The sequence below is a fragment of the Neltuma alba genome, unplaced genomic scaffold, assembly GCF_004799145.2.
Source record: "Neltuma alba isolate B1F8T4 unplaced genomic scaffold, ASM479914v2 tig00010386_pilon, whole genome shotgun sequence".
Lineage (NCBI taxonomy): Eukaryota > Viridiplantae > Streptophyta > Magnoliopsida > Fabales > Fabaceae > Neltuma > Neltuma alba.
In genome coordinates, this window is record NW_021635289.1 from 333,426 (window position 1) to 349,352 (window position 15,927).

At 35.2% G+C, this 15,927-nt stretch overlaps 1 protein-coding gene across 2 annotated transcripts; it reads right to left on the bottom strand.

The window, feature by feature from the left end:
* Positions 1 to 2,017: 2,017 nt before the first annotated feature.
* On the bottom strand, positions 2,018 to 11,954 carry LOC114756316 (UTP--glucose-1-phosphate uridylyltransferase). 2 transcript variants are annotated; one of them, XM_028945257.1, is made up of 20 exons: positions 11,076 to 11,954; positions 10,883 to 10,980; positions 10,703 to 10,799; positions 10,118 to 10,178; positions 9,957 to 10,034; positions 9,828 to 9,878; positions 9,666 to 9,718; positions 8,375 to 8,447; positions 8,101 to 8,158; positions 7,936 to 7,982; positions 7,802 to 7,852; positions 7,152 to 7,184; positions 6,961 to 6,998; positions 6,804 to 6,879; positions 6,678 to 6,734; positions 5,752 to 5,835; positions 5,555 to 5,653; positions 5,367 to 5,471; positions 3,851 to 3,922; positions 2,018 to 2,419 (listed from the first exon to the last, which is right to left on the bottom strand). In XM_028945257.1, exons 1-20 carry the CDS (start codon positions 11,705 to 11,707, stop codon positions 2,393 to 2,395), a joined length of 1,890 nt encoding a protein of 629 aa, XP_028801090.1. In that variant the 5' UTR covers positions 11,708 to 11,954; the 3' UTR covers positions 2,018 to 2,392. The 2 variants fall into 2 exon arrangements, with proteins under 2 accessions (XP_028801090.1, XP_028801091.1); XM_028945258.1 differs by having other exon boundaries at positions 10,703 to 10,796; positions 11,076 to 11,953.
* Positions 11,955 to 15,927: the final 3,973 nt, after the last annotated feature.

Here is a 15,927-nt window from a genome sequence, read left to right on the forward strand (position 1 = left end):
TGTCCTTGCTTTTCCTGTGTTATATATTTGTCAGGACTTTTGTTTCTTAAAGCTTATATCAAGATTGTGTTGCGCTTTAGATTGCCGCTACAATAGGAGGGCCCGTTTGATTGATAAAATTTGTCTTCAAAAATGAAAACCAAAACAAAAAAGACAAAAGGAAAACACAGGGAAAGCTATGAATTCTAACCTTTTATTTGTTAACATTCATCCATTCATTTAGTTTTTCAAGGTAACATACCTACATTTATATATGTACAATTTATAACAAGTCATACTATCTATAAATTATAGTTAATATTTAGCTTCTTGATTTTAAATGGTAAAATTTATATTTATTTCTATCATTTAAGTTTTGTGATCTTATACTTTAGTCTACTAAATTTCAAACCAACTTTCATGTAGCAGAAATGTTTAATTTGCAAAATATATTTAAAAGAAAGTTCAAGGGAAAAAACAGATTAGATTTAGTTTTTCAAGGCAACACACCCACATTTTTAGTGACAAAATATGCGAGACTCTATAGAAAGCGAGCTAGATCTAATTTATGACAAGTCATATTATTTATAAATTATAATTAATATTTATCCTCTTAATTTTAAATGGTCAAACTTGTAATCAGCATTGAGAACCGCACCCTCTCATCCAAAAGAAAGGGGGTTTGATTTCCCGTCACAATGTTTGGAAAGGCATTTTAGAATAAAAAATGCCTAGGTTAACACTTCAAAGTATAATATAGGTCCGTCCTGCCTAATATGAGTATCGTCTAAGAGGAGCTGTTCAAGCACCCTGCCATTGGCTTGGGCTGAACCCAAACCTATAATTAAAATTCTATTACAAAAAAATGGTCAAGTTTATATTTATTATCTATCTTTCAAGTTCTGTGATTTTATCTTAGAAATTGCGGCAGATGGGTTTTATCTCATGGTGATTAGTTAAAAGGGAAAACCTCATTTCTAGCACTAGTTGTTTGGGTGAACCGAAGTTCGTTTTTTGAGGAATTGGTCCATCGAATTTAAAATCGTTAAATCATTAGTCCTTCCACTTACTAGCGATGCTAATATATATTAGTAGTGCTGATGATGATGGTGTGACGTGATTATGTGGCAAAAAAAAAAAATGATTTTAACATTTTTTGGGGCTAAATGACTTGGCATTTTAAACTATGATAAAGAAAACAAAAACATAAGTATGGAATGCGGAGGATAAAGTGCTTGCAAGCAGAAAGAAGTGGCCAACGAAAAAGAGCGGCAAGTTTAGCGAACAAGAAGAGACATTGACATATTTCGAGTTACCCTCCCAACGATAAACGTAAGAGTTGTATAATTAATCTGTAGGTATTAAGAAAAATCAATCTAACTATTTATGAAAAAATGTATTTATTTCTCAAAATTTAGGAAACAAGATGCATACAAAAGTTTAGGGGAAAAAATTAAAAATGAGATAACATAAATCAAATTTTTACATTTAGAATCAAAAGCTAAATCTAACATTTAAAATTGGAGGGACTACATATAATGCAATAAATTTAGCAAGAAATAAAATAAAAACATGTGGTCAATATCTGAACCTCAATTTGTTATGCATAGTAGCATCGATTAAAATAAATCTGGGCCCACATCTGTGTGACACCTAGCCATTGATGTCTTTTATTTATTTTTTTTTTTTGGGGACAGAATTTGAATACCATGGCAAGGGAATCCTGAATAAAAGTAAAGAGAATGAAAAGATACATCACGTTTGGATGTTCAAATCAAACCATGATCCATGCCAAAACTGGTCTTTATGTGGTTTCTCGAATGCTTTTTGGGACAGCTTGCTCTAATGATCTACACTGAATCGGTTGTTATTGGCTGCATTGGCGACCAATTTTAAGTGGTTTACATAAATATGATTACCTTTAAATCAAACACTAATAACCTAGCGTGATAAAATAACCAGCAACACGTGCAGCTTGGACCCTCAGCAGTAAAATCAAGCCATGCCCCCAAAGTTACAACATATAAAACTAATAAACTAATAAACACGAAAAAGTAAAGAATCATAATATAAATATCTGCAGAGTTGACTCATATTTCACAAAATCATGAGTTCAAATCCTATTGCTAATGTAAATACTTTGTTGGTAGACAATCTGTAATTACTTCTACTAACACTGTGTGAGCCTGGAAGCATGCCTTGGTTTCAACTATTTTTTTTTTTTTAATCCAAAAAACCTGGCTACCATGATTGAAAGAATATGCAAGTGACCTCTTTTTTATTTCTGAAACCTAAAAGCCTTTGGCTCCAGAGAAACTAAACCGCTTACAGATGGCTGACTGCTAAGCTAAATATCGCAAAGTCCAAAGCTTCCCCTGCTTAATAAGCATGAGAATCAACAAACCATAATTCCCTAGATGTCCGCAGGGTCACTGACCACCTGTTCAAGTAGAATTTCTCATTAGAGAACTGCAAATCAAGCAGAGGATAAGGTTTACAATCACAAGAAGCCGGAAATACTGCTGTATGGCATTAAAAAACATTTTCCGAATGATAAAATGCTTAGTAGTAATTTAATGTTGCATTTTATTGAACCAAATCAGGCTTTTTTTGGGCCAAAAACTACATTAGGCTTAAGTCAACACAATTTCGGTCTAGCTTCTTGAAGAATCGTCACCAAAACAGATGTGAAATACAAGAAATTTACTAAACATTAAATGTCTTGCACCAAATATATACAGGCAGGGATCTCAGTAGAAACAAAATCAGTGTTTTACTTGGGGTTCTGTATGCCAATAACCAGAAACCCTTCACAGAATATCAAAAGAGGAAATAACGGCTGCAAACCGATGACTGTTCCATTAGAAACAGAAAAGTAGCCAGAACGACTTTCGGCTGTTTGGTTAGTGTAGTACGTACCTGACCAAAAAGTTGGAGGCTCGAATTGACAGAGAACAAAGAAACATTAGAGAAGCATGGGGAAAATGATTAAACTGGCCACGGACATTTTCCCTCCGCATGCAATTTTCTTTCCTAAAATTGACAATCCACACCCTGGGACGATATTTGCCAAAAGTTTTATCTAACTTCATAAAATAATTAAGCTCATCCACCGTAGGGTTGATTCATGAAATTACCCTCTCCTATCTGAGTAATTATTACGAAGAGACAACAGTTACTAGCTGTGAATCCTTGCCGATATTTTGCTGCGGGTTCATTGTTTCTCTTCATTTTTTTTTTAATATATTCTAAACACTAGTCTAAGAGGTTATTATTAGTGATTGAAAGCTCTGGTTAGAGAAAATGTTTGGGGGTGGGGGAGATGATCTTGTGCTAAATACTTTGACATGGGAGTTGGTGATGTTGAGAACCATAATTAAGAGAGTTTTGGAGTGATGTTGAGAAGTTTATAATTGTGGAAAGATTTTTATTGTCCAGGAGGCAGAATTTATCACTGTTTGAAGGGACGCTATAAAGGGATGGTGCTAAAGAACTATCAGAACAAAACAAAAACGACATAATGCGAAAGACACTCATAACTTCCTATTTTATTAATTTCAAAATTCCTAGGCTAGGCTTATGAAAATAACTTAGCTCCAAAACACAGAGGTACACAAGGCATTCAGTTAGGGAAGAGGCCCCCCTTGCCCCGGCTCTGCACAGAGTGGGAAAATTGTTAAGGCAGAGCCTCTCATGGCATGAGAAGCGCTAACGTTTGAGAGCTTCTTGCCTTATTGCCTTAAATCCCAAGAGAGACATCCGGCTACATTTAAGGAAGTCTTATAACACAAACTACAAAGAAACAGAAAATGCTCATTATTATTATTATTGGCCAAAAGAAAATGCTCCTTATGAAACTGCAGAAATTTACCTTGTTCTGGATCACTACTCCATCTGGAATCTCAAGTTTCATCCCAGGTTTTGCAGCAATAGTCACCACCCCCTGATACAGCATGTGTAAGAAATTAAACAGATAAACGAGGGGTAAATTTGAATTCATCGTTCTCTCAGTTCAAATAGTTAAATACAATCATGCACATTTGGTTTTATTCGCATGTAATTCAGCTTGAATTCCGTTATTTTGAATTTCAAGGATTTGATAAATGCAAGGAATTTGACTTGCCACATATATAACATTCTTTATCGTGGAGCAGGTATGTGGGATGGCTGCAAGGGATGCAATCAGGCCATTATTGGTCTTTGTCCCAGGATAGGGATTAGATATGTTGATACGGGATATTGAAGAAAAATAATAGACACAAGGCTAAAATGTTTAACCGGAGAAAGACTGCAATTTTTCTAAAATGCAAGGAATTAGGATTGCCACACTCGAATTCCTTGACAATAAAAGTACGTGTAATATTCTTTATTTGTAAGCATATATTTAGGATGACAGCACACTGGCCATTTTTGTTTACCTTGGGTACCAGATACGTTAACATTTGATACTGAAGAGAAATTATAGACGTGAGTACAAAAAATTTAACAGCAAAAGACTACCAGTAAAAAACTTTAACTGTACTTGACAGTTGAACCATTCGAAGCGTGATTATTTTCACAATTGAACTATTTTGGTCCTCCATTACAATTTTCCTTCACTACCAATAAATCTAATCTCTGTTAAAGAAACTGATAAGACCCAACCAGAAACTCTAAACTTCTACTATATTGAAACAGAATACCCACGAAGATACAATCAAAAGCTAAAAACTCATTACATGCATAGAACAAACACTAATCTGTTATACGTTGAAGGGAGGATAACAGCTACAAATTCAGATTACTACACCAGAGATACAGAAACAGTAAACCAAGACACAAGCCACAAGCCACAAACCACAGTTAGGACATGCTACATCCAACTAACAGACTTGCCAAACTTTCGAGAGGTTGGCTCTCTCCTTCCACAAGGGCCAAGTTCACTACAAAAATTCTCCTCCTCCTGCTGACCCCAAAAGGACGATTTATAGACCCCAAAAGGTGACTTTCCCATTCTCCAAAACAAACCTCTCATAGCCTTGGCCATAGTCACCCTACAGCAACCCTACTTTTCTACTTCTTTCTCCAAACTAGGAAGTCAAAGTTCAGACCCACGAAAGCATCTTTTGCCTTTTTAGTAATCCTAACAGAAACCAAGGCCATTTTGGCTAAACCACAATCCTTAAAGTAAAAATGTCAACTGCAAGGGATTCGTATGTGTGTCACACATATACATATATACAGGGACAAGCGTATGCACATGAGCTTGTCATTTTTATGGTCTTCCAAGAACAGAATCAAAAGACAATAAATTTTAAAAAAACATGATCACAGCATAGTTCTCAAAGTTTCTGGGTAAATATATCTAGCAACTGTAAGAAATGATGCATGGATTATGAAATTGATACCTTCAGAGTAATATTAGCCCCAAACCACACGTCACCTCTTACTGTCAAACTATCCAACCCAACAATACTGGGGATAGACTTGAACCGACATAGAAAGTCTCCAACCTGAGAAAGAAGGCAATTTACACAAATCCTAGCAAGAACAGCTAATAGGTTATGACCAGACAGGAAGACAAATGGATTCTGACCTTTTCAAATTCAGGTCCCAAGTGAATCTCAGGATCTACAGGATCAGCTCTGTTTGGATTACGAGTTAAAACACCTTCCTTGGAAGTGTATAGGTCTGACTGCATGAGTATGAAAATGGTGAGAGGAAGTCTGCCAAAGACCCAACATAATGCATTGCTGTAACAGGAAATATACAAATTGATAAAGCCAATGTAACCTGTGTAAGGAGTAAATCTGATGTTCTATTTAGTGGAAGATAACGAGATTCAGGTACACTGACACCAATTGCACGATCAAACAACTATCAGACAAGTAGAAGAGATAAAAACATCAGAGACAGCAATAATTAAATACATATATGACAAATGTGCGCTCGCATGTGTATATTATTCTTCCCACCAGGCAATAGTTATCCCAATGAAGGCTGCAAACTTCATATAATGCAATGGACGCAAATGGTATTTAGAGCACCAATACTGAAAACACTTGCTGATGAACTAATACTAATGAATTCAAGCAGTTAAACTTGCACCTTATCAGAGAAATTTAGTCATCATTAATGACAAAGTACATGGACATATATAGAACAGTGCATATGTAGAAGTGCAAACCTTCATAACAGCCTAACACATCTTTCGACATGACTTAATATAAATATGTAGCCCAGGAATGACCTAAGGAAAACAAATCTAAAAGATGCATCAAGGGCTGAAGAGATGTAGGTCAAGTTTTTTTCCCATTCTTGCCGTTATTCTACCCCCTGGCAAGCTTCTTATATTCTCTATGAAAAGGAGACAGGCACCATTTTTATCATTCCTCAGTTACCAATTGTTTTTATCACACCCCATTTTATAGTATATTGGGTTTAAATAATTCATCACATTCTAATTTCTAAATCGTCCAAGATCATTCGTCCATTCAGAAAGATTCTATACAAAGGATAACACCAGAGGTATATGAACAAAGTGGATATAAAACAGTTTCAATTGCCTATTTAGTGCCTATTCGAAATTAAAACGATTAAAACATAATGAATGCAGCTATGATGTTGAAGGAATAGTCCTGCTTTACATCTAAGCAAAACACAGACATGCAAGAACAAAATACAAATAGACCATAGAGAAGCATAAACAAGACATAAACCTGTATTGTTGATCCAGGTGCTGTTTTTTGTATAAGATTTTGGTCAATGTCATTTTCCTGCAAATAATAGCCCTTCATTTTATTATCAATCTTCACAGCAGGACAGTGGCAGTTAGGGAATGGTACCTTTGAAACTGATTCATTGTTGCACTTTAGTTTATCAGTGTCTGCAAGTCTCTTAACGGCTTTCAAGTTCACCCACCTACAACATAGGATAATCGAAAACTAAACAAGTCTGGTAATAAGCACTAGGAGATTAGAGAAAGCTGAGGATCTGACTCACATGTTTGTTGTATCAATAAGTTTAACTTCGTCCTTCATCTTGAATATGTAAGCCAAAAACAATAAAAAAATAGAAAAGCATAATCAGCTTATGATATATGACCCATCATGGCATCACAATAAAAATTCTAAGAATTAGTGAAGCAAAAATAATGCGGAAGTAATAACACACACACACACACACACACTTACCTGTTTATCAGGATTTCGAGCAATTTCCAGAAGCTGCACGGAACACAAAAAATTGTAATGTTAACCAAAGCTTCCAAGTATGGTGGACCCATGCCCACTAGCCCATGACCCACGGGAAGCATAGTAGTTAGTAGAATTGGTTACGAGTTATATTTTGACGTGTCTAGATGAGTGAAAAAACAAAGGATTCAGTATAGTGTGGTAGAGACTCTGGCCTCTCAAATATAGGGAAGACTGTCTTCTTTTGTCCCTTTTTTGTTACATTAGAAGGGTTAGAACCCTTGAACTCTATTGACACCCATCCTACCCTTCCATGGTTTCTCCATTGTCCATTTTTACCTTTTTCCTTTTTTGGCCCTGTCACCACCCAGATTTATCAACTACTGTCATCACAGTTTTCATTTATATATTTGTGCTATAGGTTTCCACCATTTTGGTACCAAAGTGAACATAATCCAAGAAAGGAAGACAACAAAAACGTCAGCAACATGAAGGAGATTAATTCGGTATTAGCTTGGGTGAGGTTAACTGATTGGAGAAGCCCAAAACATTTCTGGGGAGCAATATAAATGTTAAAAAAGAGATGGAAGGAAACAAGTTTCCATCAAAAGCCCAAAAGTCAGAATGCGTATGCACATGCATGCACATACCTTAAAACTCTTTGGCTGTGAGAGAGTATCTAAGGAATGGCCTTGAGTCACCTGGAGAAGAATTTAGAAAATTCAGATACCACAAAAGGGAGGTTGGACCATTAGGCTAATGTATGACCATTATCTTTGTGTACCTCAATGCAATAGTCAATTTTATTGTTAAGCAAATAATTTAATATGTCTACGAGACAAAGTCAAGGTCAATAGAATCAAAATTGAATCTCAATGCTAGGTGAAGAGATGGCAAATTCCAACATTCCAATAATATAATAACAATAATAATCAAACACCAAGGATACTTGGATCAATGGCAGAAGCCACATTGTCCGAGTTGATTACAAGGATATACTCCTTGCCCTGAAATGAGAAAAACAATGCAAAATTTGATCAACACCAGATAAAATAAAATTTAATGAAAAAGGGTGCAATCCACACAAGCACATTGAAAACATCTATAATACTGGCATTTTGCTGTTTAATTCAGGTGTTCACTGCTCTTGCTTGTTTTACATCTCATAGCAACAGGAGAAAAGAAAGATGAGCGTTCAACATCAACAAGATAAAAATCCATACCTGTGCCAATAATTGATCAAGGGTTCCTGATTCTGCTAGTGAAAGGAATGCACCACCGTTTTCAAAAGGATACCTTCATATTTTCAGAAAATCAGGTTAATTTAAGACGATGCATTAATTTTCCATGCAAGTGAAACTGCAATCAAAGGGAGCAAATCTTTAAAAAGGAACTATTCTCATGGAGAACTATCCACAAAGCCCAATCAAATAAGCCGGTTGCTATTCTCAAGACGTTTCTGAACAGTGACAGCTTGCTCCAATTTAAATATATTGTTCTACAATAGAGTACCACATCTAGAAGTGATAAGACAAATGGCAATCCTAACCAAGTAGTTTAAAGTTGTTTTGGAGAAATGGACAAACCCAAGCAAAAACGCATACAAATTTTGAGATAATATTAGACCACCCAATTTTTTTTTTTTTAAAAAATACTGCATATAGCTGCAAAGTTCATGACCCATATTTGAAAAAAAAAAAAAATGTTAGGCCTAAGGTTTCACATCGTGTACCAAGCAAAGTGTTATGAAAAGTCTTGAAAAAGAATAGTGTTCACCTTGCAAATGTTTGAGCTACAAAGATATGTATGAGGGGGCAACAAGTGTGACCAGGAGGTAAGACAAAGGACTTCCATATAAGGGTAGGTCCACATCAAGGATTAACCTTAAGTCCTTACATGTTTGATCTGATTATTGAGATTTTGACTGAGTAAAACGAGGAAATTCCAAAATACATGTACATTACAGATGATATAGTCTAAATTGAGTAAAAAGAAGAGGTCAACTCTAAACATAAATTATGGAGATGGACTTTAGAATTAAATGATTAATGCTTGAGTAGAAGCAAGACTAAACACGGAAAATTTAACAAAGGCATGTTAAAAATATGAAAAGATGTAGAGGGACATCAGGAATGACACTTAAGACTAAACACACGGAAAATTTAGCAAAAGGCACATGCAGATTGCAAATATAATATTTAACTAGGCTTGTTTCAGAGGCAATAATCTACATCAACCACAGTTTCCATCTTACCTACTCAAACTATTGTGGCAGTCTAATAAAATTCAAATTAACCAAACGCTAATAGAACAGATTCTATAATCTAATTCTGTGGCAGTGATATCAGTATTTTCTCCCACATAATTACTGTTAATAACAATACAGCACAAGTCTTACTTGCTTTAAATGTAAATATAGTTACCAACCAGCACTGAAAATCTCAAGACTCCACAAGCACACAAATGAATGTATATGTTTCAATGGAAACAACAGGTATACGAAGAATAACATACGCTTTCCCCCTGCTAGAATGATCACCAGATAATTTTTCTTCTAAACCTTGATCCTGCACAGATTATGATATACTGATTAATTGGAGTCATTCAACATTAATTTATCACAAAAAGAAGGAAATTGGAAGGGGGAAAAAAAAGACGAGGAAAACTAAAGTAAACCTGCTTAAAAGCTTGTATGTTGATGCTTGATGTCGAATACTTTCCCAAGATCTACACAAAATGCAGCAGTAAATTCTAGTAATAGTAAAGGTCGAATAATTAAAAATGGAGACTAAAAATGCAATTCACCTTTAAAGTATTATCATGAATGTCAGATGTGTTCAAAAGAACCAAGGGAACCCCGCATCCATATTTGGAATTGAGAGTCTACAGACAGTACCAACAGTTAAATAGTCAGGGCTATGATTGACTAGATAATGGCAATCGTACATTAGGTATGAAACTCAAACCTCAATCTGGTTGATAATTAAGTCCATAAAGGTCATCTCATCACAGATATCAACAGCAGATCTACATAAGAGCATAGAAGTTTCGTTGGCAAAACCATCAGTGTACTTAAAAGAAGCATCTAGAAGGAAATTAAAAATTTAAATTTGAATTCAGATAAAATCATGTGGCCACTAGTGTGTGCGATAATTTGAAATCTTGAGGGTATTCTAATACACAAGCATATATTTATGCATGTACGTATCAACGATAAATACACCATAAGTCAATGCAAAATAACTAAACAAGCACCAGAAGTTTTTTCTAACGTGTAAAACAAAGGGAAAAGCCCCCCCCCCCAAAAAAAAAAAAAAACTGAAATAGCAGCGAGAGAAGGAACGACAACCAACAAAAATGATAAAAACAGCTGGAAAAAACCTAAAACCTACGCAACTATACATGAGCTTCTTCCATATTATTACAAGAAAACTAAAAATGAGATACAAGCCAAGAAAATAAAGGTATCATTTTGTTTAAAAGAAAAAAATATGGTAACAGATTTATTCAATTCAAGTAGACACTAAATTTGAAAAATTAGAAATGCTTACTTTGGGATGTCCAAACCCATCGTCTTTGTTTCCCATCCAGCATTGAGCTTCACAACAACAAGCTTGTCCAAAAGCTTCTTAGTCTCTTCCATATCTGCTTTTGAAGCAATTATTCCTCAGTTCTAGTTTCCAAGAGATCATTACAATGTTATCACAAACGAAAACCAATGACTATCCTACCTTCAGCAACGGGAGTTATATCAGCATAAGGGATAACAGTTATTTCGCCCTTTGTAAACTTAATCTTTCTTTTCTGCTCTTTGATACGCTTGGCTTCTCTTTTAACCAAAGTCAATCAAAGGCCAGCCAAAATTTTGAGAATCACTTCAACTAAAGGAAAATTATAAACATGCTAATAAAAAATAACGCATACCGGGCGTTTTGACTTGCATCTTCAGTGCTGGATAAGTTCTTCTGCTCGAGCAATAATGTCTTGGTTATCAAATTACAGAACGTATACACAAATTTCACGGAATCATTAGCAGGAACAGGATATGCAATTCGCTCGTAAAATTCCAATGGCATGCTAGAATCAACCAAAGCTACAATAGGAATTTGCAGTTTATTAGCCTCCTTTATAACCGTTGATTTCCTGTCAGTGTCCACAATAACAACACAATCAGGTGGTTGAGTAGGACCAAAGCTGAGCTTCTTGCTCCGAGATCGAAACTTCTTGGGGCTGTTACTATTGGTCAAGAACCCACCAGTGCGCCAAAGGGCATTCACACTGGGGCTGTAGCAACCAATTTTCTTCGTCATTTGCTCAAAAATTTCATCGAACAGAGGATTGGTATTAACAAACATGAAACGAGCCCTTTGCCGAGCAAGCGACCCAATGAAGTTGAGGGCACTGCGCATACAAATTAAGGTCTTATCGGAATCAAAGATGACCATTTTGTTGCGCATGCCATAAGTGTATACTTTCAAATGGTGGCCAGCAACTCGGCGACCAATCTGGGCATTGGTGCTCAGCAGTTTCTGAATCACAACTGAATGGAGCGTCATGCTTACAGATTTTGTGGAGCTAGGCAAACTCTGACTGTGTGACGGATGCGCCGCCAAGAGAGCTCTACGATGGAAAGAGATGAAACAGAAAAGAGAAAGACAGAGACGGAGGACTTGGGGCTCGGTAAATGGCGACGGCCGCCCGAGGTTCTGGCAGCTCGATGATGGGTGGTGCCCTCAATGCTGATGCTCGGAAGCGTTCGGCTTCTCTCCGTTCCTACTCCGCCTCCCCCCCACCTAAAACGACGTGGTTCTGGCTTAGGGGCAACGACAAATTGCCATATGCGTTTAACAACTACTGCCCTTTTCTTTCTTAAGAGTACATGTTAGACAATATCCAATCATATACCACTCTATTCTTTATTATTTGTCACTTGTATCTCAAAATTTTATTTTAAAATATAAGTTACTTGTAATATAATTAATGATTTTTTTTAATTTTATCCCTATTAATTTAATAAAAAATTAATTAATTTAAGTTTAAGTAATGACTCCTCGAAACACATCCATCTCCCTTTACCTCTCCATCTTTCTCTCAACTTTTCATTCCCTATGCAACTTGTCCTCTCCTTCCCTCCCTCTCTCTCAACTCCATCTCTCTCTTAACTTTTCATTCCCTGTGCAATTTGTCCCCTCCTTCCCTCCCTCTCTCTCAACTTTTAATAAGGGTAAACGTGAAAAAAAAACTGGTTAATTTAATATATTTTTTGATTTGCAGGTTTGGGATATAAGTGACTTATAATAAGAAACAAAGTGGTACTCCGTTTGAATGAAAAGAAAACTTTAAAAATACAGATAGAAAATATTATTACTCATGTCATTTGGATAAGTGAGAGGAAACAGGAAAAAAAGAGAACAAATATTTGGATAATTGTTATGAATATAATAATATTTTTATGGATATCCATATATCTCCCAATATCTCATATTATTATTATATCCTACAATTATCTTCTATTATTATGTAATTTGTAGATTCTATTAAAGATGTAAAAGTATACCTATAAATAGAAGCCATATATCATGTATTTAGCAATCTTGAATAAAATGAAAAATACTCCTATCTTCTATTCTCCCTTATTCTCTTTTCTTGTTCTTTACTCTTTCTTTAGTTTTATAACACATTATCGACACAAAACTCTAATCAAGATACATATGATATACTTTTGATCCTTAGCATAACTCTAGAGTATCACCTCTATGATTTTTTCCAAAGTATCGTTTGCTTTATTCAAATAAAAATATCTCGAACATCATATAAATAGTGTTTCGAAGTATTCATATTTATAATTGATCTTCTAAAATAATCTGAACCACTATTTGGTATTGAAAAAATTTTACTATTGTTTGTACATCAGGTTCCATGGTTAAAATTGGAGATTTCACTTTACATTTTAGTATTATAATTTAATTTTGATGTGGATATTATACCTTTCAAACTAATTGTGATGGGAGAAATTTTTTTTTCTTTATTCCTCAATGACTTAATATCACTATTTTGATGGAACCTCAAGTTTCAATTGATACTTCCAATCCCCCTAAAGGTTTACTGTTTAAAGTTAAATGGCCAGAATCCATATGGTTTTGATTTTCTATATTGTGGCTAAAAGCCATACAACTTTGACCTTTTATCTTATGGCCGAAACCACACACACACACACATATATATATATTTGATTTTCTATTTTATCAAATGGTTTAAAGAAGCCATATATATTTGATATTTTACCTTATTAAATAACCAGAAGTCATTTACATATGGTTTTCTATCTTATGACCAGAAGCCATATATATTTAATTTTTGATAAAGGACCGAACCCACATACTGAAAATAATACATTTGCATTATTGATATGGTCTCACACCAGAACCTGATTACAATAAGAGCATTTATAGGCATCTTGGCCTAAAGGGTAGGCCCATTCACAGACACAGATAATACAAATAGAACAACATAGCTAAACCCAATGCATTATAAACACATCTGAATACATTCCACACTCCCCCTCAAGTTAGGAACTCTATATTCACAAGTTCCTAACTTGCTCAAAACATACTCATGCTGTGGACCCCTAAGAGCTTTAGTTAATATGTCCGCAAGTTTCTCTTCAAACTTGACATGCTTAAAGGTTATCATTCCGGCCAAGAGTTTCTCCTTCACAAAGTGGCAGTCAATTTCAATATGTTTGGTTCTTTCATGAAAAACAGGAGTAGAGGCTATATGAATGGCAGACTTGCTATCACAGTAAATTGTTACAGGTTCAATCTCGTGAACATGTAATTCCTTCATTAGCCCTACAATCCTTGTGATTTCAACAGATGCCATCCTCAAAGCTCTATATTCTGCTTCAGCAAAGAAATGGAAACCGTGCTTTGCTTGTTACATTTCCAGCAAATAAGTGAGCCCCCTAACTTAATTAGGAAGCCTGTAACTGACCGTCTTGAATCTGAACAACCTCCATGATCTGAATCACAGAAGCATTCTATGCTTGTGGAGCTATTAGTTGAGAGATAAATCCCATAGCCTGGACTATCTTTAATGTACCTAATTAGCCTCAGCGCTGCCTTCGTATGAGACTCTTTAGGTTCTTGCATAAACTGACTTAAAACCTGCACAGTAAACAATATGTCAGGTTTGGTTAATGTAAGATACAACAACTTACCAACCAATCTTCTGTAAACACCAGGGTCATTGATATATTGATCATCTCTTGTTTCTTATGCTACGAGTTTTAGATTCTGCTCCATGGGGGTTGTAACATTTTCTACTTCATCTAAACCTATCTAATCAACAAGTTTAGTGGCATACTTTCTTTGGTTAAGTATAATGCCATTTTCTGACCTCATAATTTCTAAACCCAGAAAGTATTTCATGGTGCCTAAGTCTTTAATTTCGAATCCTTTATGCAGAAAAGATTTTACTTCATTAATAATTTGAATACTACTTCCAGTTATGATTAAATCATCAACGTAGGCAAGAAGAGCATAATGATGTTTACTTTGTTGAAAACCTCCCTTAATAAGGGATTGAGTAAGCTTCTCATTCCATTGTCTTGAAGCTTGCTTCAATTCATATAAAGATTTTTCAAGTTTGCAAACATTAAATCGATTAGAATCTATTTCAAAACCTTGAGGCATAGTCATCTAGACTTCCTCATGTAACTCTCCCTGCAAGAAAGCATTACTCACATCCATTTGATGTATAGACCAATTATTAATAGCAACCAACTTAAGAACAATTATGATTGTAACTATTTTAATTACTGGAGAAAAAGTCTCATAAAAATCAACTCCTTCCTTCTAACTATACCCTTTTGCAACAAGCCTAGCTTTAAACTTATCAAACCTACGATCAGCCTTATATTTAACCTTATAAACCCACTTACAGCCTATGGGTTTCTGTCCTTTAGGTAAAGGGACTATTTTCCAAGTTTTGTTGCTTTCTAAAGCCTTAATCTCATTTTGCATAGTTTCTATCCATCTGTGATCTCTAGAAGCATGTTCATAATTTTCAAGTTCAATTTCTTTGTCAATAGATGAAAGAAAACACTTGTATGAGGTAGTCAAATTGCCATAATTAACAGGACCAAGTACAGAACTAGAATTTTCCACATCAGAGTGATGTTGAGTATTAGGCAAAAAATCACATTCATAGTCCTTAACCCAAGAAGGTGACTTTCTGTGTCTAATAGGCCTAGATGGTTGATGAATGGAGGGAGAATACTAACTATCATGAGGTATTATATGACCTTAGGATTGTTGCTCACTATTATTTGATTCTCCAATGTTTTGCTAAGTATTAACATTAGAATTTATCCTATTATTCAAGATGTCAGGGCTTTGTTCAATACTGTCAATAAGAAAAGGATCAATTCTAAATTTATTAACTCCCCCTTGATTTGTATCATCAGCATCTTTAAAAGGGAATTTGTTTTTAAGGAAGGTTGCATGCCTAGTAACTATAAGGGACTGACTCTTAACATTATAAAGTAGATACCCCTTTTGTGTAGTTGGGTATCCTAAGAAAACACATGGATCAGCTCTAGGCTGCAATTTATCTGCAGAATTCAAATTCACAACAAAAGCAAGACAACCAAAAATCGTCAAATATTCTAGATTCGGTGGCTTTTTGTACAATAGTTTATATGGAGTAATGTAACCTAATGACTTAGAAGGTGTTCTATCAATTATGTAGGCAGCAGTTCGAACTCCTTCTCCCC